This window comes from Rousettus aegyptiacus, unplaced genomic scaffold (genome assembly GCF_014176215.1).
Source record: "Rousettus aegyptiacus isolate mRouAeg1 unplaced genomic scaffold, mRouAeg1.p scaffold_m13_p_1, whole genome shotgun sequence".
Classification (NCBI taxonomy): Eukaryota; Metazoa; Chordata; class Mammalia; order Chiroptera; family Pteropodidae; genus Rousettus; species Rousettus aegyptiacus.
In genome coordinates this window covers 19,605,105-19,631,417 of record NW_023416284.1, presented here as the reverse complement: position 1 = coordinate 19,631,417, position 26,313 = coordinate 19,605,105, and the positions used below count along the sequence as shown (strand labels likewise).

General features: G+C 53.2%; 1 protein-coding gene across 5 annotated transcripts in view; it reads left to right on the top strand.

Annotated features, from left to right (window-relative positions):
- Positions 1-14,312: 14,312 nt before the first annotated feature.
- COL16A1 (collagen type XVI alpha 1 chain) overlaps positions 14,313-26,313 on the top strand; it is a 49,330-nt gene continuing 37,329 nt past the window's right edge. For 3 of the 5 annotated variants that reach the window (XM_016150393.2, XM_016150392.2, XM_036231168.1), the window contains exons 1-17: positions 15,416-15,433; positions 16,431-16,537; positions 18,468-18,542; positions 18,651-18,768; positions 19,627-19,750; positions 20,062-20,328; positions 20,900-20,980; positions 21,156-21,281; positions 22,056-22,109; positions 22,384-22,410; positions 22,979-23,014; positions 24,052-24,078; positions 25,154-25,216; positions 25,473-25,514; positions 25,650-25,694; positions 25,788-25,823; positions 26,202-26,264. In XM_016150393.2, coding sequence (XP_016005879.2) covers positions 15,429-15,433; positions 16,431-16,537; positions 18,468-18,542; positions 18,651-18,768; positions 19,627-19,750; positions 20,062-20,328; positions 20,900-20,980; positions 21,156-21,281; positions 22,056-22,109; positions 22,384-22,410; positions 22,979-23,014; positions 24,052-24,078; positions 25,154-25,216; positions 25,473-25,514; positions 25,650-25,694; positions 25,788-25,823; positions 26,202-26,264 — 1,296 coding nt within the window. In that variant the 5' untranslated portion in view covers positions 15,416-15,428. Of the gene's footprint in view, positions 14,863-15,415; positions 15,434-16,430; positions 16,538-18,467; positions 18,543-18,650; positions 18,769-19,626; positions 19,751-20,061; positions 20,329-20,899; positions 20,981-21,155; positions 21,282-22,055; positions 22,110-22,383; positions 22,411-22,978; positions 23,015-24,051; positions 24,079-25,153; positions 25,217-25,472; positions 25,515-25,649; positions 25,695-25,787; positions 25,824-26,201; positions 26,265-26,313 lie in introns of those variants that run through there. The other 2 variants (XM_016150391.2, XM_016150390.2) reach the window with 2 other exon arrangements.

Sequence of the window (26,313 nt, the reverse complement as noted above, 5' to 3'; positions counted from 1 at the left end):
CCTACGACATGCTAAGTGACCCATGGGCTTGTCTTACACACCTGCATAGATGACCATGTCATTGGATTTGGGGCACAGGGAAAGGACAAGCATTGGGAGAGACAGTCATAACTTTGGCCTTGGGTGTGTTAACCCTGAAGTACCTTGGAGGTGGTCGAGGGGGTATTTCAAATAGGAAGTAGTGGTTAGATAGGACTGGAACTCTGGAGAAGGGCTGGGCTAGAATCACAAAGCCATTTGGGAGTGGGCCGTAGGTTGAGTGGGAGGAAATGACGGTATAGACAGTTCTTGAAGTGGGGCTATGAAAAGAGGGAGATATGCTCATGTCCCACTGTAGGCTTTGAAGGTGAATTAGCTGGAGGAGATGATGGAATGTTTCCAGGAATGGAAAGGCCCCCCAAGATCCTACATAATGGTAGACCAAAAATAACCAGCCTTACCATCCTGAGAGGCAGGGTCCTAAGACCTGGTAATGAAAATCATCATAGAAGTTGGTTCTGCTCATTTGTTGGGCCGCAGGCCAGCCACTGTCCCTGAAGAGAGGGTAAGGGGATAGGGGCACTCAACAAAACCTCAGACCTTTTGAAAGGAGGGAACTCTGGGCTCCATGGGGAGCACCCAGGGCACAAGATGGAGGTATAGACATAGTGCCCTGGGCTCTCTGCAGCTCTGCTCATGCTTCTGACCAGGCACGAGCAGATGCAAGCCCTCCTCACATGTGCTGTTAGCCCCCCACTGGGCTGCTCCAGGCTGGTATGTCCCCATCCCTTGCAGTGGCATGGCACAGGCCCAGCCATCAATCCAAGTATCCCTAGAGTCAACCAAGAAAGTCAATATTTAATTTGGGCACCATGTTAATGCCATCGATTGCCAACTCCCCTCTTCCACTTCTTCAAGCTCATTTGTCACTTCCCACCCACTGGGGGTGGGGGTGGTGCCTAAACTCAGTGGAGGCAGAGCTCAGCCTGAGGTTGGCTTGGGGAAACTGGCCTGCACATGGGAGTGCTGCCAGCTTTCCTTCTCCCTAAGACTCACTCATCTGCTTTGTTTTGAGTTTCCCCAGCTGCATCTCCAGAGAGGGAGGTAAAATGGGGAGGAGGGTCCACTTGTCTCCCAGCTGTGGCTGAGTCTAATTCCCTGCAGGGTCCAGACACAGAGCAGGTGTGGCTGGGGGGTGAATTATGGAGGGAAGGTTAGAACCTGTGGAGTATGCATTGTGGAAGAGAAGTAAGAGGCTAGGGCTGTGCCAGCTGAGGCTTCTGGAACCTCTCCTGGGTGCCCAGTGCTGTGCCTGTGTGAAACCCACATGGGAACCTCGAGGTAAAGGTCCACCTCCAGGCTCAGCAAGGAGCTTGGGGGTGCATTGAGCTTAGAGGCTTAAAGCCCAGCTGGGCAGTGAAAGAGGCTGGGGGGAGGGCAGGGATCATATCAAGGCTGGGCTGGGGCCAGCCCCCTGTTCATTTTGTCAGGTCTATGGATCCAGATATGGGCAGGTAAGCTGGGACCCTTGGCATTCTTCCCCAGCCCAGCCCACTCACCCTCAGGAAGGGAATGAAGTCTGTATTGGGGACCAGGCTTGTGTTCAAACAGCAACTGCATTCCCAACATGCTGAATGACCTTGGGCAAGTTAAGTAATCACTGAGCCTTAGATTTCTCCTCTGAGAAGTCAGGGCTTTGGTCACTTTGTACAGTTTTCAGAGGGTCAGGAATGGGCAGGCCTTCATGGCCCAGAGGGATATTCCCCAGAGTTCTCACATTGAGCAGCTGCCAAATCAGCCTTGAGAAGCTGCCAAGACTGTTTCTGTGGGGCCGTCGGCTGTCAGGCGCCTGGCCACCATGGCACACTTGGTGCTCCTCATTATCCCCAACCCATGAGCCAAGACCACGTCGCTGAGGGGACAGTTGGGCCAGGCCTGTTATCTAGCACTGGGTGATCTGATGGCAGATAGTCCAGTTTGGGGCACCAGCAAGATGGCAACGACGCATGTATGTGGCAAGAAAGTCTGCTTCCTTGAACTTAACCAGAATTTTGCAATTGAAAAATCCAAAAAGTTGTTTTCATTTTAGCATAAGTGCAGATATTGTGCTTCATGGATTAGTATTATTTCCATTATGAATTGTGTATGAGGAACACCAGACTCTTTTCAATGGGTAGGGTATTGAAATGTCATAATCTGGTCCCATCCTGAGCTGCCCAAGGACTCCTCAGTAGCCCAGGTGGCCCACTCTGAGCTGCTCAGTCAAGCCTTGAACCAGGAGAGCCTGACTTGATCATTCACTTATTTAGTAAACATTGTCTGATGCCAACTCATGCCAGGCTCTGATCTGGATACTGACAAGGTAAAGATGAGGAAGACATGGTCTCTAAAAAGGATACCAAGTTGGATGAAAGCAAGGGAACGGGGTAGATTTTGTTTCCTCTGCCTAAAACCTTCCAAGGGCTTCCCGTTACTCTTAGAATAAAGTTAAGACTCCACACTGTGGCCCAAGGGGAGGGGCCTGATCTGGTCCCCCATCATTCTGACTGAGTCTCTAGAACTCTCCTCACTGATGGAGCTCCAGACATGTGGCTTCCTTTCTGTTCCTCCAACACATTTCACAGGTTCTCCCACCCCAGGGCCTTTGCATGTGCTGTACCCTCCACTTGAAAGGCTCTTTCCTGGCTATTATTTTGCCGGATCCTCATCTTTTGATGGGAGCTCTAATGACACTTCCTCAGAAAGGCCTCTTTGCATACCCTTTGCCCCCTGAGTCATTTTTGAGGACATCACTCTAATCCTTCCATAGTACCGCTTCTCCTGATCTGAAATTATAGTGTCTGTGTCCTTATATTGTTTGTCTCTCCCACTAGACTGTGAAACTGAGACCACAACAGGGTGATAGTCACTGAGATACCATTGCCTGGCATATAATAGGAACTTACTATATGTTTTTGAATGAATGAATGAATGAATGAATGAAAGTGTAGTGCTTAAAAGTCCCATAGGACATCAAGAGGTGGTATCCTGGGAGCAGAGCTAAAGTTCTGGCCCTCAGTGCCCTGCCACAGACCCACTGTATCTGTGTCCAGCCTTTGCAGGGGCTGTAAGAGGGGTAGTGTTGCATGTGCAGGCCTGGGAAGGGGAGTGCCCCATAGGACTCCAGCCTCGCGGCATGCATATTGCAAGAGGCTCATTCCTTGCATATTAACTTGCTGCTGGACAGGCAGCTCCCACTGCTGCTGAAATTTTCACTGTCAGGGCCAATGATTGATCTGGGATGGGGGCTTGGAGGACAAAGCATCCATGTCCAGAAGGCCATGTACACTTTTGTGTGAGAGTATCATGTGCAGTCATTTAGGCAGGGGCTTGCTCCCAGGTGCCATGCAGGGGTGCTACATGTGTACCTGCATGTCTGAGCATGTTCTGCCCTTAGCTGGCCTGCAGTGCACACAGGTGACTTATGTTTTACATGCTATCACTTCCAAACCCAACTGAGGGAAGGAGGGGCCTTTAGAGACCATTGACTTCTACTCCATGTGCAGAAAGAGAAACTGAGGCCCACAGAGGGGAGTTGTTGCTCGAGGTTACATCATGAGTCTATGGAGGGTCAAGGCTAATGCTCAGTGGACAGTGAGCATTCATGGAGAACCAAATGTGTATCTGGCACAGTGATGGAGGCTGGGGACTTGCTACACTAGAGAAGCCCACAATCCAGGAAACAGGGCTGGGGGAAGAGGGAGACATACATGGACATGAGCAGGAGGGGTCTCCTCTGCCTTTAGGGAGAGCATGTCAGGGAAGGCTTCTTAAGGAAGGAAACACTGCGCTGAGCTTTGAAGACTAATTGAAAGCTCAGCAGGCAGAGAAAGGGGAAAGGGCACTCCAGGCCGAAGGAGCCACGTAAGCAAAGGCATGAAGCATGAAACAACCTGGCAAGTTTGGGGAACTGCAAATCATGTGGTTTGGCTGCAGAGGAGAATGCGGGAAGGATGGGCTGCAGAGATGAGGCTGTGAGGGAGATAGGTTCTGATCACAGTGGCCTTGTGTGCCATGATAGGAATCTGGATTTTGTTCTGAGGATTGCTGGGGAAATCGCTGAAGCCAACTTGGGTTTTAGAAAGATTTCTTTCGCTACCAAGGAAAAATGAATTCAACAAATAGTGTTTTGAGAACTTACTATGTGCCAGGTGCCACGCTGGGTCCTGAGGATTCTCTTCAAAATAAGGCACACACATCCTCAGCCCTGCAGTAGGGATATAACAGGTAGAGCAGGTAGAAAGCTTGGCACACGAATTCAAGAAATACCCCATTTTAAAATTCTCGTTAAATCAGTCCCAATCTGATTCACTCAAGGCCCTTTCCAACAAGTTGGCAGAAAATTCAATTTCAGCCATCACTGGGGCCCCTGTAGAGGCTTGCACAAGGACCTGGTGTCCCACCTGAGTCTAAGCATGGAGGAGGTGCCTCGTCTTTGGTCTACACTGGTCAGAGAGAGATACCAGTTGCCTAGCCCTTATGGTCCCTTGGGGTTCAGCAGCTTGGCTGTTCCTCTGCCACTTGGGGGCACTGAGGCTAGTACCCCTGTGTGGGCTCCAGCCTTCCCAAGTACACAGCCACCTGTCCACCACAGTTCCAATCACCTGTCAGGGAAGGGGCTGCTGGACACAGGTCCCCACTGCTCGCAGGACCCCCACTTCTGCCCTCTCTTCGGCTAGCTGCTCTTTCCTTTTCTGTCCACATCGTCCTCTTCTCATCCCTTGAGAACACCTAGCACAGTCTCTTCCAGGTTAGCTTTTGGAAAAATCAGGATGAGCCATCGGAATTCAAGCAGCTTTCGTGTTCAGCCCAGCACAGTTCCCTGAGGCTAGGAAAATCAAAGTGATTGGCTACCATCTTAGAACTGGGAGGAAAGCAAAACAACGAACATCTCAAGGGTTACCTAACTCACACCTGGAACTCAGGAAAGGTCTCAGTTTTTCTACTGAGCCTCGAAGACATCAAGGGCAAATGTTCCAGGAAAAGGGAGTAGCAGATGTGAAGGCCTCAAAGTGAGAGCCAACGAGGGATGTGTGGAACTGCAGGTTGCCTTGTGAGACTAGGACTGAAGGAGGTGGGGCTGGGTGGTGGGGCCTTCTAAATCCCAAGCTATGGTTTGAAGCTCATCTTGACCATGAGAAACCATAGAAAGATTTTAAAGAAGTGACACAACCAGATTTCTGGTTTATAAGCACTCGTTGGGTAGTGGTAGAATGGTTGGGGAGAAGGTAAAATTGGAGGCAGAGGGAGCTGTTGGCAGGAGCTGAAGGAATCCAAGCAAAGGACAGTGGCTGCCTGGACCAGTGGCTGGGTGGTGTTGGAGAGAAGAGGATTATCTATACCTAAGTATCAGGAAGAAGGGACAGAACTTGGGGTTGTGGGGAAGAGAGGACAGGTCTTCGAATGACTGAGATGGAGCAGACTGAGCAGGATGGTGGTGTACAGGCACCAGTGGGACGGCCAGGGAGAGGAAGGATTGGGGAGTGCAGTGGATCCCTTCTCCATCCCGCCTCTGCATCCCGCAATTCCCAAACTTCCCACTAGATGGAGGGCTGGTGCTGGGAGACCGACTCCACCGCTCATCCTCCGCCTCTTACCCTCCAATAATTGGGCCTCCACTTGGGCCTCCTCAAATTTCGCGTTCTTGAATTCGCCACGAGAGCTCATGTATTGGGGATATCAAGCTGCTCCCGCACCCCAGGACTGTGGCTTCAGCCCTGCCCCTAGTGTCTCCGTGTGCCGCTCTGTGTCCGCATACACAGGGGTGTCTCCGTGCTCGGGGCTGCCTCAGCTACCGCAGCCTCAAAGACCGCCCGGCTTTCACAGACAGATACGTCCTCAGACTAGAGGTCTACACATCAACCGCAGCAAGTCCTCCGACGCTCTCCGTCTCCCCGACCCCACGCTGGGGGAGGAGGCCCCTTTTCCTCTCGCTTCTGTTCCAGGCCCCAGACGCAGTCCCAGGCAGTCAGATGTTAGGCATGTAGGTTTCTCTTTACCTTAGGAACTAGATGCAAGGTTGGCCAGAGCTGGGCGGAGCCAGGTAGGAGGCGGGGCCTAGGGTGCAGTCGGGAAGGCACTCCAGCCATGGGTATGGCCCAAGACGGGCCAGGGGCGTGGCCAGAGTGGTCTGGAGGCGTGGCCAGGGGCGTGGTTGGGTCAGGCTCCCCAGAACCTGGAAGCTTTCTCCTGTTTCCTCCTCAGTGGTTTGAGTCACCCGAGAGCCTCGCCCTCTCTGGCCTCCAGTCCAATAGCCGGAGAGACCCACAGTCTGGCCCGACTTAACAGGGGTCGTTTCTCCGGAGGCTGCTCCCAGCTCCCTGGAACTGCCAGACTTTTCAGGGGAGGCGCGGGAAAAGGGGTTAGGGATGCATTCTCTGAACCTGCACCTCATCCCTGCAACCCCCTACTCCCACTCAAAGTGCTTCCATTCTTTTCCATATACACAGCCGGATAACCTGGGGCTTGAGCCTCGATCTGAAGGAGCCGGTCAGGCGCCTGCGCCTCCACGAGGCCCTTGTTCCTTGCCTCTCTGCGCTCCGGCCTGGAGCCGGCTCTAAAAATAGACCAAGGCGCCTGAACGTGCTCATCCGGGAGGGGGTCTGGGAGGCTTGAGTCACCCTTCAGAGAGGGCCTCCCACCCTTCTCCGGGAGACGGGGCTGCCTTGACGGCCAGGCATCACTTCGACTTTGTTGGCCGCACTCTGCGCTCTTGGCTGTGCCAGGTTGCCGGAGAGCCGGCCAGGCGATGGCTTCCCGGGCCGGTGAGCAGTAGCAGCCACAGCCGGGAAGGATTTGGAGTTCCTGGCCCTGATTTATTTAGTTGTTTTCGTGTGTCTGGCGGCGACATACCGACCCGCCCCCTTCTTTGGCGGGACAATCACGTCTACACCTGCCTTTCTCTCCCGCCCAGGCCCAAGGGGCTGTTGTCTGGGTGGGGACCTGGGCCTGGAGGAGCAAAAAGTCCCAGCGTGGATCTGATCTTAGCCGTTCTGGAGCTAACTAACATTCCCACTCTACAGATGAGGAAACTGAGTTCCAAAGGGAGGAAGGGGCGAATCGTACTGCAGAGTGTGCTGTAAGAGCCCTGGATTCAAATCCCAGCTCTGCCTCTTAGTAAGCCACTTCTTAGGGCCTGTCGCCTTAGTTGCTCCAGTTGAGGATGGCAACCATGTACCCATACAATGAGAATAATGATAGATACTTAGGATTGTCCTGATGATTAAAATTATTTTTTTAAAAAACAGCATAGGCATTTTGGGAGTTACAGTAATCCTGGGTTCAATCCTATCACAGCAAGTTAGTTAACATCAGACTTGGGAACTGGAAGGGGCTCAAGAGTCCCCAGATTCAACTGTTCCTTGTTGCCAAAGAACAGAGAATCTCCTTAAAGCAAATAATGCATCAAGGCAGACCCTGGCCTTGCACCCCAGTCCCAGGCTCTGTCCTCCTGCCTTCAACCACCTGTCCCCCTTTTGTCCGAACACCAGTGTCAGACTGTTTCTGAATGGTCAAGGCTGACGATACTCCAACTGGTTTTGTTTCTTTACATATTATATGCTACTCAGGTCACTTCATAGGAAAAATAAACTATTGTATATCTTCAGAAATGTCATCACCCTTTCAAAACTACATACAATCGGCTATGTAAATAGTGATTGGGTAGAGGGGACCATCGGAGATGAATGTGGGTATGAGGTACAAGGCAAAAGTCCCTGGTGAATCACTCCCCAATAATAATAATGTTAATAACGAACATTTTTGAGTGCTTACCATGGGCTTGGCTTAGTTTCATGCATTATCTCATTTAATCTTTTCCCAAATTTCGTGTGGTTAGGTGTTATCATCATCACCCCATTTTACAGATATGGAAACTAAGGGCTCAGAGAAGTGAAGAAATTTGCCTAAGAGAACAAAGCCAGGAAGTAGCAGAGCCAGTATCAAATCCTTTCTGATGTTTGGTTTTATTTTCTGCCATGAAGAAAAAGTTGGGTTTCGCCCTAAAGTTTCCCTCCCTCAACCTCCCTTTCTAACTAGGCTGTCAAGCTTCCCCAGCCCAGCCCAGGACACTACTGGGAGGAGGTGGGGCTGGGCAGTAGCCAAACTTATCTCCAACCAGAGATTCCAGGATTCGAAGAATTTACGAGTCTAACTCTCTCAGGCTCTTGAATGCAAGAAAAGAATCTGGGAGTCCCTGGATGTTCCCCTCTTCACCACACCTCACCCAGGACACTCCTTGGCTTGCCCTCCATGGGGGGAGTTTGTCCTCAGAAGGCACTGGGCCCCCTCTTTCATTCATCCAGGAAATGTTTATAAATCGCTTAGTCTTTGTCATAGTCTCCGGGAATAAAATGTAGCAAAAGTAGCTCTTTCTATGGCATAAAGTCTAGCAGGGCCCAAAGACACTCAGGTAAATCAGTGGTGGATAATTGATTATAACCCTCCCTCTTCCAAGCTTCTTTCTGTTCAGATTTACCCCTTCTGGGAGACTATTGCTTTCCTCACCCCCTGGTGGAAAGGAAAGTGAAGACAGTCTCAAAGCTAAAAGTTGGGGGTGGGGTGGGGCGTGGGGGGGAGCAGGGAGTTGGTGAAGGAAGCCTGCCAACAGATTGTGTGTGCTGTGGTGAAGAGGTTACACTCTTTCGACATATGTACGGAATAGCTGGAACCTACTGAGTTCCAGGAACCATGCTCAGCACTTTATATGAGTCGTCTCTGGTAATCCTCAGAGCATCTTTGTGAGCTGTGGACAGTTCTGTTTTACCAACAAGAAAAACGAAGTTCATTCCAAGAGGCGAAGTGATTTCCCCAAAGTCGGATACCTAGTAAGTGGTAGAGTTTGAACCCAATTATTCTGGGTTGGAACCCCCATCTGTAGAGCCACTATGCTGAGTTCTTGTTTGATTTTTAGGTGAGGAAACTAAGACTCAGAGAGGCCTAGGGACTGGCTAAAGGTCACATAGCACAGCAGGACTGACTTGAGTTGGTTGGTAGCCAAAGGGATGGGTGGGTAAGGGTATAGAAATTATCCTACCAGGGCCTTGGAGGGCAAAATATTGCGTCAAAAGAGATCATTGAGGGTGAGGCAGTGCCTAGAAGGAAGCTGGGGGCCAGGTCAGTCTGGGGGTCCTCAGTGCTACCTGTGCTCCAGTTCAAATTCAGCTCTATCCTTGCTAGCTGTGTGACCTTGAGATCATTACCCACCTTCTCTCTGCCTGCCTCCTCATGCTCCTCATGCTCAGAATAGGGATTATAATAGCACCTGGGCCTCCTGTAGTTATTATGAGACTGAACTGAATTTCTCTATGTATGGTGCCAGCCAGCACTTTAGAAGGATTCAAAAGATGTTAGCTACTGTTATTAGAGGCAGAGCCAGGATCAAACTCTGGTGTCTTCTAATGGCCCCCACCCCTGGTCAGAGTATGATTAAGAGTTTAAAGGAGGTCAGAGAGTGTGGGAGTTCTGAGGAGCAGAATCTTCCTCTTGGGGTAGAGCAGGGTTTCAGCACAGTGGCACTAGTGACATTTTGAGCTAGATAATGTTGTATTATGGGGACTGCGACAGTCCTGTGCAGTGTAGGATCTTTAGCAGCTTCCCTGGCTTTACCCTTTAGATGCCAGTAGCACCCCCTCAAGTTGTAACGACTAAAAATGTCTCCAGACCTTGCCACATGCCCCCGAGGGAGCAAAATTGCCCCGGCTGAGAACTACTGAGGTACAGTAATCAGGCAAGGTGCTTTAAGGTACTTTAACACACCAGGTGGCTTAATGTGGGATCCTACGATTTATCTCATGGTACGGTAGAGAGGTGGGCCCAGGGTCCCACAGTGGGTGGAGGTAGGACTGGAATCCAGGTCCCCCAGAATAGATGGGCAGAGCTAGGGGACAACCAAGCTGAGGCCCAGGATGTCTGGACTGTTCTCCCTTCTTCCCCCAGTGCCTCCCCGTCTGACCATTGCCACATCCACAGCAGTGTCCATCAGAGTCTGAGCTTGCCTCTCCAGAAGCTCCATGGTGGTCCAACCAAGCAGGTGCCTGGCACCACAAGCTACTGAAGATGCCCTGATTGAGCAACTAAAAATGTTGCCAGGGCCGATGTTGCCAAGGCCAGGGGTGTCAGTGTGCAGCTCACAATGGCCCTGCAGGGGAGGTGGGCATCAGCAGAGTGGCACAACGGCTCATCCAAGGAGACTATAAAGCTGCCATCAGAGGTGAAAGATGGGTCTTCCTGCCGCAAGAACATGAACGGCTATGGAGACATGGTGACAAGGCTGATTTAGGGCCAGGAGAGGGAGGGAGAATGAGAGACAGAGAGTCAGAGATACAGAGCCAGAAACAGAGACACATGCAGATACAGAGAGAGAGAGAGAGAGAGAGACAGAGACAGAGACAGAGACAGAGACAGAGACAGAGATAGGGTGAAGAGAAGCAGAGCAGCAGAGAACAGGGAAGCAGAGAACAGAGATAAGGAGAGACAGGAGACAAGAACATAAAAATAAGGAAAGTGTAAGAAAAGACAGAGGTCAGAGACACAGACATAGAGATGCAGAGTTAGAGATGCAGATCCAAAAACGAAGAGATATGGGAGTTAGAGAGACAAAGGCAAGAGGGTGCTGGAGAGGGGCCAGAGTCACAGAGAGGGAGGAAGGAGAGCTGGAGAAGCAGACATCTGACACAGACGCAGAAAAGAGGACAGAGATAGTGAGAGAGACCTTGACGTGGTAAGGAGACAGGCCAGAGACACCCAGAGAAACCAAAGGAAGCAGAAAGATACCTTGGTCCTCTGATGTCAGATTCTCCTCTATGACCCAGAAGCTGCATGTGTGCATGTATTTGCACACATATACATTCGCGTGTGTGCTTGCGTGTCACATCCCCTGTGGGTGCACCTCTGTGTCTAGGCTTGGACAGCGGACAGTGCTCATGTGCATTAGCCCCCTAATTCCCCAGTGGGTGCCTGTGGTGCGCCACGCTCAGCTGTAGGACAGTGAGTATCAGTAGACAAGGCCCCTCATGGAGCCTCTTGCTTATAAGTAGAGAAAGACAATACGCAAATGAACACACACCAGAGCTATACAGAGATTTAATACAGAGTTATGTAGTAGAAAGTGGCTTGGGGCTCTTCCCTATCTGGTGGTCAGGGAAGGCCAGTCTGGGGAGGTGACCTATGAAGTGAGACAGGTCAAAGAGCCAGCCTAGCAAAGATCTGAGACAAAACCTTCCAGGAGGAGGGAAGGGTTGGTGTAAAAGCCCCTGGGAGAAAAGTAAGTTGGCAAATTCAGCTTCTAGGGTGAGGCACTGGACAGGAGACGGAGGCCAGATCATGAAGGACTTGGTAAGGCCAAGGGAAAGATTTTGGCTTTTACGGTGGATGAAATGAGACCGAGAAGATTGAAGCAGGAGAGTAAAGCCAACAGCTACAAGTTTGGAAAGTTCTTGCTGGCTGTTGGGTGGGAAGCAGAGGTTCGCAGGCTCCTGGGGCAAAAGAGGATGGCGTCTTGGGTGAGAATGGGGAGGATGCAGGCAGTGTTTTGGGGCAGAATCAATAGGACTGCGGGGGGTGGTGGAGTAAAGGATGGAGCCAGTGATGGTTTCTAGGTGTTTTGACTGAGCATTCAAGTGAATTATGGTGGCATTTACTAGAATGAGGAAGACAGGGAGAAGCAGATCAGAGGGAAATAATCAAGAGGTCTGTTTTGAACTTGTGTGACATGCCTGTGTGTCTGTGTTTGTGTACTTGTTTGCAAATATGCCTGAATCCAGGTGTGTGTGTGTGTGTGTGTATGTGTGTGTGTGTGTGCGCGCGCACGCGCGCGCGCGTGCGCATGCGTCTGTAGGAGTTCAGATCACCTCTGCTTGGCGTTATGGGGGCCCCTGGGCCAGTTCTGGGACCAGGCCCTGTCTTGGCTCTTCACTTTCCCCCAGCTCCAGGTGCTGCCACTGCCAGACCGGGATTCCCCAGTGGCCAGCTGGGATGGTGTGGTGGCCGGGCCCTTGGACACCGCCGACATCTGGGCACATTACCCTAGGCCCTGAAGGCCCTGGTAGCCCAATCCGGCAGCGGCGGGCAGGCTCTAGGGCAGCTGGTGGCGATTAGCAGCGTTGATTACCTCGTAGCAACACCATCTGGGGTGAGGGCACTGAGCCCAGCCCTAAGGGATACCCTGCTTGCTGGCGTGCGGGCTTTCTGGGGCTGACTGCATGTAAATGTCAGCCTCGCTGCATGCATGCACATATGCACGTGTGTCAGTGTGTGCATGTCTCGTGGGGGTTTCTGTGGGAGCCGCCCTTGTCTGTGTGGCCAGCTGTGTATGTGCTGTAGGTCTGCAGGTTTCTCTGCTTGCGTATATGCTCATGGGCACATGCGTGTGTTTCTAAGTGTGTTTTTGTACACGCATGTCTGTGTGTGCACACGTGTGCATATCCAAGTACCTGCAGTGTTGTGTGCATGCATTCTGAGATTTACGTACCTGAGTCTGAGTATGTCCAAAGATATATTTCTGTGGATTCGTCTGTGCTCACACAGGTCTCTGTGTGTCTTTACATGGAGGAATATCGTGTGCGCATGTGTCTGTATGAACATAAGTGCTTACGTGTGCATGTGGAGCCTACACGAATGTGTTGTGAGAGGGCATAGCTGACTGCATGCTTCTTGATGTGTGCACATATGTGTCAGAGGGAGGAAGGGTGTGGGCACATTGTAGACTGTGTCTATGATAGTGTATTTAGGCTTAGGGTGTGCCTCAGGCTTGGCTGTTCCGGTGAGCACCTTGGGGTGGTGTGGGAAGGTCTCTGGACTCCCCCTTATCAGGTCCCTCCAGCTCTGGGTTTAACCATGCCCTCCTGTCTGGGAGAATCTGGAGCATAAATGGGGAGAGGGTAGGAGTTGTGCAAGATGGCACGGTGGTGAAGAGCTTGTACTCTGAGTCCAGGCTAGCTGGGCATGGGTCCCTGCTCCACCACCCACTAACCATGTGATCCTGGACAAGTTATGTTATTCCTATGCTCCAGGTTTCCCATCTGTAAAGTGAGAAGAAGAATAGAATTCTCCCGGCTGGGGTGGTGGTGAGGATTAAAAGAATTAGCCTATATGAAGTTCTTAACACAGAGCCTGACCTAGCTGTGTTGCCTATTATTTCTCGAGTGCCCACCTCTGGGGCAGTCCCCTGTGGCCAGGCTGGGCCTATGCCTACACACCCACTAGGCCAGAGAAGCATCCAGAAATCCCCACCCCTTCCACTTCCCGCCTGCTGAGCTCAGCACTTCCCAGGCCCCACCACTGTCGTAGCCACATCTGGGCTGGCTCCTTGCAGGGACCACAGTGGGGGCGCTTCCGTGGCCACAGTTGAGGTTTCTGCTGACTCAGCGCCTCTGGCTCTGGAGGCGGGAAATCCGGGTTAGATGGGGCCACAGGGCCAGGGCTCCACCATGTTGCCTCTATAGGAAGGCCCCTCAAATCAGGGCACTTCGTTTGCTTCCCCCTCACCCCACACCCATTCCTACCACTCACGGGCTTCTCGAACCTACTTCTTCGTAGCTCCTCAGCCTTGGTGCCCAGAAATTTGCTGCTGTCAGAGGGAGACCCTTGGAAGGGTCACCTTGGTCATCTCCCTCTGGACAAAATTGGACATGTTACCTGCTCCTTTCTCCTCAGAAGTCCAGTCTCTCATCCAACCCCAGTTCCTCTTGGTTCCTTGGGTCCTGGTTATAAAGCGACACCTCTCCATTGCTGGGTATAAGCTGGAATCCAGCCTCACCCCCTCACCCACCCCTACCTCCCACCTGGTTCACAGTAAAAGTGATCATAACAGTGAATATTTATTGAGCTCCTCTCTTGTGCCAGACCCTGTAGTAAGCATTTTTATAGCCTTTAACTCGTTTTCCTGCTCACAACAACCCTGTGAGGTATATAGGTCATTATTCCATGTTCCAGATGAGAGAAATGGAGCCAGAAGTGAAATAGTAAGTTTGAAGCCACAGAGCTGGAGCAGAGGACAGGGACTGGCGCCCTGCTAACCTCCTGGGGTAAGGAAGAATAAGGGGTTCCCCTTCTCTGGGAACGAGCCCAGAGCAGAAGGGGTTAATTTAGCATCCCCCTTGCGGGGGTGCCCTCCTCCAAGTTCAGACAGACCAAGGAACAGACTAACTGGAAATGTGAGGCCAAGAAACTGGAAAAAGCTGACCAAGGCAGCTTGGGCAACAGCCACGTCACCGGGTGCCATGGAACTAGGGGGGAGGGTCTTCACTCCTCTCCCCAAGCCATCTGGAGGCCTAGCCAGGGAAGGGAAAGGGGGTGGCACGGGGGAGGCCCCTTCCAGCTCCATGCTTGGCTTTTAAAGGGCCGGCCTCCCCACCCACCCGCCTGCCCCTGGAACCCCCTTGCCGGGCAGCTCCGGGCAGGCAGGGTCCCGCCTTGCTTGGCTGGCTGACTGGTTCACCTGGCGGGAAGTAGGAGGGCGGGGCCGGGAGGACAGCCAGGCCAGGAGCTGGGCTGTGAGTCCGCTGCCTTTGCCGGCTGCCGAGCCCCCTCCTGGCCCTCCCGCCCTCCTGCCTGGCGGGCGGGTCCAGCTGTGTTCCATTAGCGGAGGCCCTGGCTAGTCCCCAGCCCCTTGGAACCTCCCCGTCTTCCCCCACTTGGAGTGGCCGGCAGTCGGGGCAGGCTCGCAAGCCTAGCAGCATTCAGCCCCAAGAGCTCGGGACCCAGGAAGCTGGGACCCAAGGCCAGCCAGAAGGGATTGAAGACACCACCCCCCAGCGGGCCTGAGGAACCCAGGCCCTGCTTCTCCTGGCTGACTATCCTGGGCTGCCTGGATTACTCAGTGAGGTGGGGGAATCTCCAGCCACGGTAAGTGGAAGTGGAGTGGGCTGTTTCCAGGCTCTGGGGTAAAGGGCTCCTTCTTCCCCTGACTTTCTGGGGTAAAGTGGCTTTCCCTCTCTGGATCTCAATTACCTTCTCTACAGCTGGATGAACTCTAAACTCCATCCCAGTTCTGACTCTCTCCGCCCCCAAATCTGTGCCTTTTATTGGGGTGGGATCATCTTCCTGGAAGCTTCTCTTCTTCTATCCTTGTGGCCCCCTCCTCTGGCTGGGGCCAGGGGAGTGACAGCCAGAGATTAGGAGCAGGAAGGCGACACGGCACATCAATGTTCACGCCTCCACACGCATTCACATTCCTCCAACAGTTAGCAGTTCTTCCATTGACTGGCAGGATGGGGAAGCCAGGACAATGTTTGAGAGATGGGAGGTGCACACCACTAGAATGAGGGGCGATGAGTAGGGTGGAGGAACAGTTCTGTCTCAGGGGATTGGGGCCATATTTCCAGTATGTTGAGGTGAGGGGGTCCTTCCTGTTCTTATTCTCTTTCCAGGACTGAGGGAGGAGAAATAGAATTCCATTATAGCTGGAAGGAATGAGGTCAGACTTGCATAAGAACTTCCCAACAGGAAGGCCATTCACAGGCTGACTGTGTGCACGTGTGTATGTGCAAGCTAGTGTATCTGGGTATATCGGTAAACGCGTCACTGTGAGCTTGCCTGTGTGCAAATAAATTTATATGCATACGCTGGCATGCGTGTGTCTGTGTGTACATATATGTGCCTATATATATCTGTGTGTGTCATGCTGACACGTGCATGACTCTGTGTGTGTGTGTGTGTGCGTGAGCTGCCTGTCTCAGGGGAGGCTAGATGATGTATGGCTCTGCTGGCTGATTGCTGAGCCCGCATTGATTTATCTGGGTCCATCCATCAGGGTTTAATAAAACTAAAAGATGAGCATCCATCAGCACAGGAGGTTGGCAACAAGGTCCTGAGCCCTGGTGACCTGTTCTCCCGCCCATTGTCCCCATGGGGGATCCTTGCTTGGCATACACACAACCCTGTGATGCCTTCCAGGAGACTCAGCTCAGTTGTCAGCCCCTGACCTTGTGGGTGCCTGACAGGGCCTCCTGGCTGAGCTGGTTGTAGCTAGCCAGGCACCAGGCAAGTATATACCAATATGGCGTATAGGTTGATTAAGTACTGAAATACTTCCAAGTGTGTTGGTAAATACCCTCTGTCTCAAGCCATCCCAATTGACCTGGCCTTCTAGGATCCTCTAGACTTCGCCTCAATTCAGCAACTATCCACTGGCATAGCTAGATGCCTCCTGGACTCTAGGTCCAGCCAACATTCTGTTCTGGTTGATTGGTGTGTGTGCCATACCGGTGGTTAAAGAATTTGAAAATTACCCCAGCCCAAATCCTAACCTAATGCCTGTGGTTGGGCCTTTCTTAGAGGGACTGATGCCTGGATAGACCTCTTGCCACCTCAGTACCAGAGTCTGGGCCCCCTGGGCTGGCCACTACTTACCTATATGTGGAATTGTGCTGTGTGAGCTCAGGAATCCAACTTCCTGGTTTCTGTGATTTCAGGAGCTGCGGCTGTAGCCGACCTCTCTGGACCAGGATGTGGGCATCTTGGGCTTCTGGCCTGTGGCTGCTTGGTCTCTGGGCTACCTGCAGCCATGGGGCAAATACAGGTGAGATGACACATGACGTTCAGAGTGCCATAGGCTCGTGACTGGCTCCCTGAGGTGCAGGGGTCCTGTGCACGTATGTGACCATGTGCCAGGACCATGTGGGCGTTTATAGGAGAGTCTGGGGCCTGGGTCCAGGGTAGCCTGAGGTGTTTGCACATATGAGTCTGTGCGAGGTGAGCTGGAGTGTGTGTATTTCTGTCTGTATATTTGTGTGTCTCTCTCTGGGCCTCTCTGTGTTTATATCTCAAAGTCATTCTGTGCATCTGCACATATTCCTATGTCTCTGTGTGTGAGAGCAACCCCCCTCCCTAATACATAAACCCATCCTGTGCACAGAGTACTGGTAAGGCCAGTGGGGTGGGGAGGAACAGCAGTGAGCTCTCTCTGCAGAAGATAGCTTCATTCTGAAAGAGGCACAGGCTGTTCCACTCCTTTTTATGGTGGAGAATTCATCCTCCAGTCCACAGGCTCCTCCTCCTCCAAGGCTGGCCCTGGGTTTCATATAAAAGGCCCTCCTTGAGGCCCAGACACTGGATGAGACAGTGGGTGCAGCTTTCCAGGGCCCAAAGCCAGAGGAAGTTGACCGGGCAATTTGCCCTGCCTTGTTGGGTACCCTCTGCGCTCAGTAGCTCAGCTTCTTAGCTGAGCAGAAATAGAAATCCTAGAACCCAAATCCAGCCAAAGAAGGCAGAAAAACCAGGGTTCAGATGTGGGAGGGGTATGCACCCTGGTGCATGTGACTTCCTACAGGTCATGTGTGTACATATGTGTGCACGTGTGCCTTGCTCTCCTCTCTCTCACCGGGTCCCCTGGGGGATGGAGCAGGGAATTTCAACATCTGTAAGGAATCTGGGCCCATTGCCAAGGGGTGAGTCACCCATTGCTGCTGCCCGATGCTGAAGATGATCCTCCTGGCCAGACTTGGGGGAGGGAGACTCTAGTAGGGTCACCAGGCCTAGAGATCCAGGATTTCTTCTTCCAGCCAGGCAGCCAGGGAGTACAATGTCCAGCTTCTAGGAGCTGTAGTCACCATCTTACCCCAGCTACCCCATCTGCATTGATGGGAAGGGCTTTTTGATTCTAGCCTCTATCACTTCTGTTATAGCACTACTTCCAACACTTTGCTCAATCAGGCCTAGGGAAGAGGCAGGCCCATGGTGTCCACCTGTCCCATCAGGATTTTGGAGACCTGAATTAAGCAATCGCCTTTTCTAGGAGTCTTTGCCCCCTTGATAGACCCTGTCTGGAGCCCTAAGGCCTTAATTATTCCCTTAGGCTTGTAGTTCCCTCAGGCCCTCAGTTTCTTCTCGATGTTTCACAAGGTGGTGGTCTAAGTGAAAAGTCAGTCTGTTGACCCAGCCAGACCCGTGTCTGGCCCATTTGTCTGCTTTGGGTGCAGGAAGTGGCCCCCAAACCATTGCTGAGAACATTTGTACCAGTTGTAACGCATGCACTTGTGTATAATACAAGCGTGTGTGAGCTTGACATTTCCTTACCCCTGAAATTCTCTTCTGCTCCCCACTTGGGTGTATGTCATGGAGGGAGCACACAGCTTCCCCACTCCATCTGAGTTCGAGAGCTACCCAGAGTTGCTTTCATTCTCTCTCTTGCTGGCCTGGCCCCTGACTTGGCCTTGGGAGATTTGGGTTCTAGGGGTTCTGGTCCTGCTCTGCTTGAACTCATTCTGTAGCCTGGGGCCAGGCCTCATCCCTGGGCCTCAGTCTTCCTATCTATATACCGAGGGTCCTCCTGGCTCCTAGGGTAGTCAGGGTCAGAAGGCAAGGGGTGAAACCTGGCCTGAGGCACGGCCTGGCTAAAGGTTTAGAGTGGGGACTATGAACTTGCTCCTTCCCAGGATCCCCAAGAGCCTGGCTGTGCAGCTACCTCAGCCTGAGCCCACGGAGTATCTCACGGCCAATTTCTCTTTCAGGTGAGCATTGCCCACCTTCACAGCAAGAAGGACTCAAGTTAGAACACAGAAGCGACTTATCGACCAATGTGACCGGTGAGTGTCTGTCTCATCCTGCTGTCCCCGCCTAACGTTTTTCCTGGAGTAGCCTGTACCCCTCCTCACCTGCCCAGCTGAGCTCTTCACCTGGTGTCTCCCCTGAAGGCTTCAACCTCATTCGCCGACTCAGCCTCATGAAAACATCTGCCATTAAGAAGATCCGTAACCCCAAAGGGCCTCTCATCCTGCGACTAGGGGCGGCCTCACTCACCCAGCCCACACGGTAAAGGCCCCAGAGTGACTACGGGGAGTTGATACTGACCTCAGCCACACTCCCCAGCAACTCTGGATATGGAGCTAAGCCCGGTGCACCTGCGTGTCATTTTATCCCACCCCCTACCAGGAGTTAACCTGGTCCCCACTCCTGGGGCTTGCAGGGTGGGCAGAGAGGAGGTGCCTGGCAGACCCGCTCTCTGTCCCTCCTCTATCTCTGGCTAGCAGTGGTTGGGGACAGGTCTGCATCCTGTGAGTTCCAGGATGGGGGGTGGGAACCTGGCAAGAGGCTGTGTGTGTGTGTGTGTGTGCGTGTGCGTGTATGCATGCACACAGCCTCACATATAAAGTCCAGACTCCCACAAGTCCCTGGGTGTTCTGGCTCCTATTTACCTCTCAAGCCTCATCTCCTTACATGTTCCTCTTTCTTTCTTGCTTCTGTAGTCCTGCCGAACCCTGTTCGTATTTGTTCAGTCTCTCTCCTCCTACCCTGGGCCCAGTTATTCTCCCCAGGGCATCCTGAATTCCTTGGAAGCACTTACCATGATTGTAAGATGGTGAAATAATCATCTGGGGATTCTTTATTTATGATCCCCCACCCACCCACCCACATCAGACTCGAAGGCTCCATGAGTACAGGCACTTTCTGTTTTCATCACTGTCATCTCCAGCAGCCAGACTCACACTTGGCACATAGTAGACACTCAAGAAATGTCTGTAGAATGAATGGATGTGTATAGGTGTGTGTCAGTTTGGAGGTGTGGGCCTGCATGTATCTCGTGCAGGTGCAACAGTCTTGAGGGCCCCGGATGGGCAGCTAGTGGTCTCCCTCCTGAGCCTCAGAGAACCCTCTCTGCTCTATCCCCAGACGAGTGTTCCCTCAGGGCCTCCCCAATGAGTTTGCCCTGGTGCTGACTCTATTGCTGAAGAAACGCACCCACCAGAACACATGGTATTTGTTCCAAGTGACTGATGAAGATGGGTATCCACAGGTGAGCCCCACTCTCACCCTCGTTGCTCTTAGGGCCTTGAGCAGTACCAGTCCAGTCCAATTTCTGTGCCAGTTTGGGATTTCAGGGGCTTCCCTGCTCCATCTCTGTGCCCGCCCTCGAGGCCACCCCTACCCCATCAGCATCTATCTCATTCTGTCAGGACATCCTACTCTGCGACCCCAAGCAGTGTTTTTTCCTTTCCAGGCCTCAGTTTCCCCTCCTATAAAGTGAGCTTGAGGGCCCTTAACTTTGCCATGCTATGGCTCTGGGGCTCTGATTCTCTGTCCTGTATCTTTCCCAATTCCACACAGATTTCCCTAGAAGTCAACAGCCAAGAGCAGAGCCTGGAGCTTCGGGCCCGGGGCCAAGATGGCGACTTTGTGTCCTGCATCTTCTCAGTGCCCCAGCTCTTCGACCTGCATTGGCACAAGCTGCTGCTGAGTGTGGCGGAGCGTGTGGCCTCCGTACATGTGGACTGTACCTCAGCCTCCTCCCAGCCTCTGGGGCCCCGGCGACCCATGCAGCCTGTGGGTCATGTCTTTCTGGGCTTGGATGCTGAGCAGGGCAAGCCTGTCCCAGTGAGTGCTAGGTCAGGCTCTTGCAATCTGCATCTGACTAGCTCCTTTCCTTGCTCAGAATCCTCTCATGGTTCCCCATTGCTCCCCTGATGAAGCCTAAACATATTAACCTAGCATTCAAGGCCTTTCATGATCTGGTCCCTATAAAGGTCTGCAGCATCATCTTCATCTCTCTCCACGCAGCTCTGCTCTGGTCAATTTCATCCTGGTCATCCACCACACCTAGTACTTTGCTTTTGCCTACGCTGTTGCCTCCACCTGGAATGCTTTTCCTTGCATATCCATCTGTTGAAAATCTGCTGGTCCTTCAAGGCCCAGCTTGAATGAAACCACCTTTTCCCCCGTTCCTCTGAGCCCAAGCTAAGATTTCTCCCTTCTCTTCCTCTTTCTCGCATGTACAGTTTTCTTTTGCTTTTGGTGACAGCTATGTTCCTGACGGCCTTGCAGGCCAGACTGGACACTCTCTGAAGTCAGATCCTGGGGCGGAGCCATCTCTGTGCCTCACTGGGGGCCAGGACACAGAGCTAATTGTGTGAAAATGAAGTGGAACTGATTTGTGTGTCCCCTGCAGTTTGACCTTCAGCAGGCACATATCTACTGTGACCCGGAGCTTGTGCTGGAGGAGGGCTGCTGTGAGATTTTACCGGGAGGGGTGAGTGGCCTGGCCCCAGCACAGCTGGGGGAGGGGGCCTTTGGGGCACTGCCCGGGGGCACAGTGTGGTGGAGATAGGGGACAAGGAAGGAGATGCCTAGAGATCTTAGGATGAGTGGCTGTGTGGGGATCTGCTTTTTGTACTGAACCCAGCTTTTCCCCCCACCCTGGGCAGTGCCCCCCAGAGACTTCCAAGGCCCGCCGGGACACCCAGAGCAATGAGCTCATCGAGATCAATCCACAGACTGAGGGCAAGGTCTACACCCGCTGCTTCTGCCTGGAGGAGCCTCAGAACAGCAAGGTGGGTGGGCGGGACAGGCGGACATGGGCACAAGCAAGCAAAGTAAGACTCCCCTCCCCTGACCTGACCGAGGTCTACCCCAGGGTCAGTTGTGCCTGGTGTAGGGAGGGCACTGAAAGCCCTGCCTATTTGTGTACTGTCCCTATAGGATTCAAGAAGGCAGAGAGACAGCTCACAGGGTGACCTTGTTCCTGCCTGCCTATTGGCATTGAGAGTTGTGCCCATCTAGATGTGGAACTACCCAGACCCTCACTGATGCCACCCCAGACCCTTCTGGTGAGGGCAGGATGAAGCTTGTACCCCAAAGCAGTTTCTCTAGGACAAGGATACATGGGGTCAGAGGCCAGGCCACACTACTTCCCTTAGGGCTTGCTCACTCTCCTGGTCCCAGCCCCAGTCAGTGCCGGGCTGGTTCTCTGCCCAGCACCATGGCCAGCTGCCCTGCCCATGCGCAGGTTCTTTAGGGATGGCAGGGAAGCCCAGTTCCTCCCTCAGCCCCTCCCCCACTGGGCATTGTGCCCAGCCTTTGGCTGCAGGAACACAGGGTCTCATTGATTCATGGTCTTGTTTTCTCCGACATCACGTGGGTGGGGAGGAATGGAGGGGGCTCCGTGGGGTGCCAGGGGCCTGAGCTGGCTCTTGATGCACTGGGAGGTACCAGATGTTAGGCTGAGGCGGTACCTGGGATCCATGCCCCTGTCCGAGTGCTCCTTTCTAGCATGGGCCCCAGAACTGCCCCCTCCTCAAGAGTTCCCCCTTACTCTGTCTGCCCAGGTGGATGCCCAGCTGACGGGAAGAATCAACCAGAAGGCAGAAAAGGGAACAAAGGTAGAGATGGTGGGGTGGGGGAGGAGGCCCTGGTGCCCTCTGTGTGCCCTTCATGCTGTCTGTATGAGACCCATTCCCATACTCTTTCCACCTGCCCCCACTCCTGGACAAAGCTTAGGATATGTAGGTACTAGCTTTGAGAAGGAAGGATGAATGGGGGCGAGACAGACCCAGTACCCGGCACTATGATGGGCACCCACTCCTGGTGGTTCTTGGGGAAAGGTGCCTCATCTCCTGCATTCCCTGCCCATCCGCATGCCCTCTCTCTTCCCAGGCCCGTCAGGAGACAGCCTCCGATGAGGTAAGCCTCTTATCTAGACTAGAAAAAAAGCTTGATTGAGGAGATGCCAGCATAAACCCTTTGGACAAGGCTTTTGGGCTCTGAAATCTGAGCATGAGGGTGTGGGATGTTAGGCCGAGGAGCTACACAGCTCCTAGGAATACTTGGAGGGCCTGATGCTGGGCCCTGTCTGCCCACTGCCTCTCATTAGGAGGGCAGGGGTTTGGGTCCTGGATGCTTCTACTGAGTTGAGAGCAAATGGCCATCGGCATCATGGGGAGAGCCCAGGCCTTGGCCACAGGGCCCTGGATTATGGGTCTCATTCTGCCCTGACATGCTATGTGATCCAGAGCCCAGTGCTATCCCTCTCTGTGCTTCAGTTACCTCAGCTGAGGAATAGTTTGGCTCTGGGTGGGTGGGAGTTGAAGAGTGAGGCTTGTTTGATAGAATTCCTATCCTCATGCTCCCTCAGACTCCACCAGGACACATGTGATGGTCTGTGTGCTTGGTGTGTGTGGGGGGAGGAATGGCTGGAGAGGGTGGTCCTGGGCCCTCAGAACCAACCTTCTGGCCTGTTCTTCCCTTTCAGTGCCCACCCTGTGTCCATGGTGCCCGGGAAAGCAATGTGAGTGAATAGGGGATGTGCAGGGTGGGGTGGGAACTGGCTGGGAGTGGGTGTTGCTTAGAAGTTGGCTTGACAGCTTCCTGGTTACGGACAAGGGGGTCTTTGTGCACTTTCAAACTCCCTGCCTGCGCATCACCCAGAGCTGGGCTTGACCCCCACCCCCATCCCCACCAAGCGAGGCTGCGTGGAAGGAAGCCTCGTGCCCTGTGATCTGGGCAATGTATTGGGATCCAGGGTGGAATGGGGATGGGGCGGTAGCCAGCAGGATCAGGACCTTGGTTGCCGGTCCCAGCTTTGCACTCCCCACAAGGACTAAGGCCTGCCTTGCTTGAGGACTTCCCACATCATCTTGGAGGACTAAATAAGGGGAAGGGCTCAGGGTGACACAGCCCAGCACTGGTCCCAAAAACACATGTCAGCTCAAGGCCTCCCCTCCTATCCCTCCCTCTCTAGCTGGCCCTGGCTCATCCTCCCTCTGGGCGGCCAGAAGGACAAGAGAAAGGGGCTCAGTGCAAGCCCAGCTGGTGCCCAGCTGTGTATCTTCCATGGGTTGCATGAGTCACCACTTTACCAAGGCCTGACATTGTGAGTTGACAAGCCACATTGGTCCACAAAGGCACAACACTGACTCCCCTCAGCTCTAAGCCCCCCAACCTTAGGGAAAATCAGAAAGTACCCCCTCTACTGCTTGTCCCTCTTTCCATCCAGTCCCCCACCAAATCTGGTTAGGCCGATAGTCCCCAGATGTGCATGGGTTACCATGGCAACTGAGCATCTATGTTATGCTAGCAACTGGGAGGGCGGAGCTAGCCAAAGCCAGGCAGGTTAGAGAAGGTAGGTTAGACTCCTCTGCAACTTTGACAGCCTTAGGATGTAGTCAGCCTGCTGGCTGGCCTGAGCGGCAGAGAAGGGGCTGAAATTCTGCCTATTGGTCCTGTTGCCATGCTGTGTGATCCTGGCTAAATCGATTGCTCTCTCTGGGCCCTTGGTTATCCCTCCCTCTCTGAGGTATAATGCTCTCTCCTATGTCCCCTCAGGTCACAATCGGTCCCTCTGGCCTCAAGGTGAGTCCCAGATGGAGAACAAGACTCTCTTTCCCTCTTGAGTGGTCCCATCACATGCCACAGAATATGACCCTGTGGCTGTGTTTACATTGGGGCTACCTGAGCCCAAATGTGTGTGGAGTGATTAGGTGTGTGCATGTGTTTGGAGAGTGGGGGTTGTATATGTGTAAGAATGTTAAAAACTACCCTTTTCGGAGGCACTATTTCAGAGGCCCTGCTGCACATCAGGTTCTGGGCCACACATGTGCATATCTGTTACCTTCCTGGACCCCCTCAAGCATCCTGTGAGCTGGGTACTCTCATTTTACTTCAGAGAAAACTGAGGCCCAGCTAGACTCACATGTATGACAGGTGTGTCAGAGCGATGATGTGTTGGTGTGGCTGCATGCATCTCTGGACACATGCTTGCATGTGTGCAGACCACTGTAGTGGTGTTGAGGGCAAAACCCATACATTTGTGGACCTATCAGGACTGCAGAGCTTGTGAGTGATGGGGTAGGCAGTGCATGTGTGAATGTGAGGTCGTGTGCTTGTGTGTGCTCGTAAGTAATTCTTGGGGCCACCTTCATGTGAGTGCTGACAGTGCCAGGCTCTGTGCTGAGCACTCTACCTACGCATCACACCTTGAGGTGGGTGTCGGCATGAACCCCATTTTATTGATGAAGAAACTGAGGCTCAGAAATCTCATGACTTGCCCTAAGTCACATACTAAAGTGGTGAGATTTGAACTCAGGCGGCCTGACTCTCACCATCGTGGGTTTCTGCCACTCCATGTGTGTCCATGTGCATGTGTCCACGTGCCCCTGGGTGAGCTGCGTGTGAGTTAGTGTGCTTGGGTAGGGGTGTGGGGGAAGAGATACCCTCTGTTCGATATAGCCTTTTGGCTTGGGGGTGGATATGTGGATGAATGCATATGGAATCCATGTGCTGTGTGTGTGGTGGGGGTTGAGCTGGGGCTTGGGGTGGGTCTGCAGGCATTTGCACACCCATGTGTGATGGATAGATGGAGAGGACCAGATTGAGTCTTCCCATGTGCCCCCTCTGCTCCCAGCCTTGATTTTGGTCTCATCCACAGGGAGGGAAAGGTGAGCAGGGCCTGCCTGGCCCATCAGGCCCTAAGGGAGAGAAGGGAGCCCGGGTAAGTGCCTCAGCCATGCCTGCTGCGGGACCCTTCCCAGCTGTGCCCTGGGGGTGGGCTAGGAGGTGAGCCATCATAAGATCATATCGGATGAAAACCTGGAGCCTGGCCCAAATGGTGGATGAGGGCCATGGTCTTTCTAGGGGTTGGTGTATGGAAGCCTCTATTTTCTAGGGGCACCTGGGATTGTGGGATTCCTAGGCCCATCTTCCTCAAAACAGAGCCCTACCCCTCATCCCTTGTTCTCTACCCCTAGGGTAATGATTGTGTCCAAATCTCCCCGGATGCCCCGCTTCAGGTAAGACCCGGAGGGGAGGCCTACTTTAGGATCAATATGGGGTCAGCCCTGGGGAAGGGACTCTGCCCTCGGCAGCTCACAGGGTGACCCTGGGCCAACCTAGGGCCCCTCTTAACATTTAATCTCTATGCTCAGTGTGCAGAAGGCCCAAAGGGCGAGAAGGGGGCGTCAGGAGCCTTGGTGAGTATGGGAGCAGGGGTAGAGTAGGGGCAGTGGGGTCCTGGCCCAGGCTCTGCTTCCTTTCTCACCCCTTCTTTTGTCTTTGCATCTCAGGGACCCTCAGGACTACCGGGCTCTACAGGCCAGAAGGTAATGGGCCTGAATTTGGAGGATGTGTGTGTCAGGGAGGTTTGTGGGTCCTACAGACACGAGGAGAGAGGTGTCCGAAGCCTTCCCAGAGGATGGTGTCATTGGGCACAGAGCTGGCAGTACCTCCTAACCCCCCCAGTTACTCCATCATGTCCAAATTCCCACCAGACCTGGAAGGAAATGCCACGGACCCCAGAGTGTGTAGTCTGGCTGGCTTGGACCTTCTTCCTGTTGTCTACCCTCCAGTGATAACTGAAGCCCTTTAATCTCAGAGAGACCACAGGTCTAGAAGGGAGTTGTCTCTGCCCAAAATGGAGCTGCCCAGGTCCTTCCAGCCCCTTCCCTCAACCCCAGCCACTTTGTCTCTTCCTTCTCCAGGGTCAGAAAGGCGAGAGAGGAGACGGAGGCATCAAGGGCTCCATGGGAAAGCCAGGCCGAGATGTACGGTGCTTGGGTCCCTCTCCACCACACCCCTCACATCCCTAAGTGC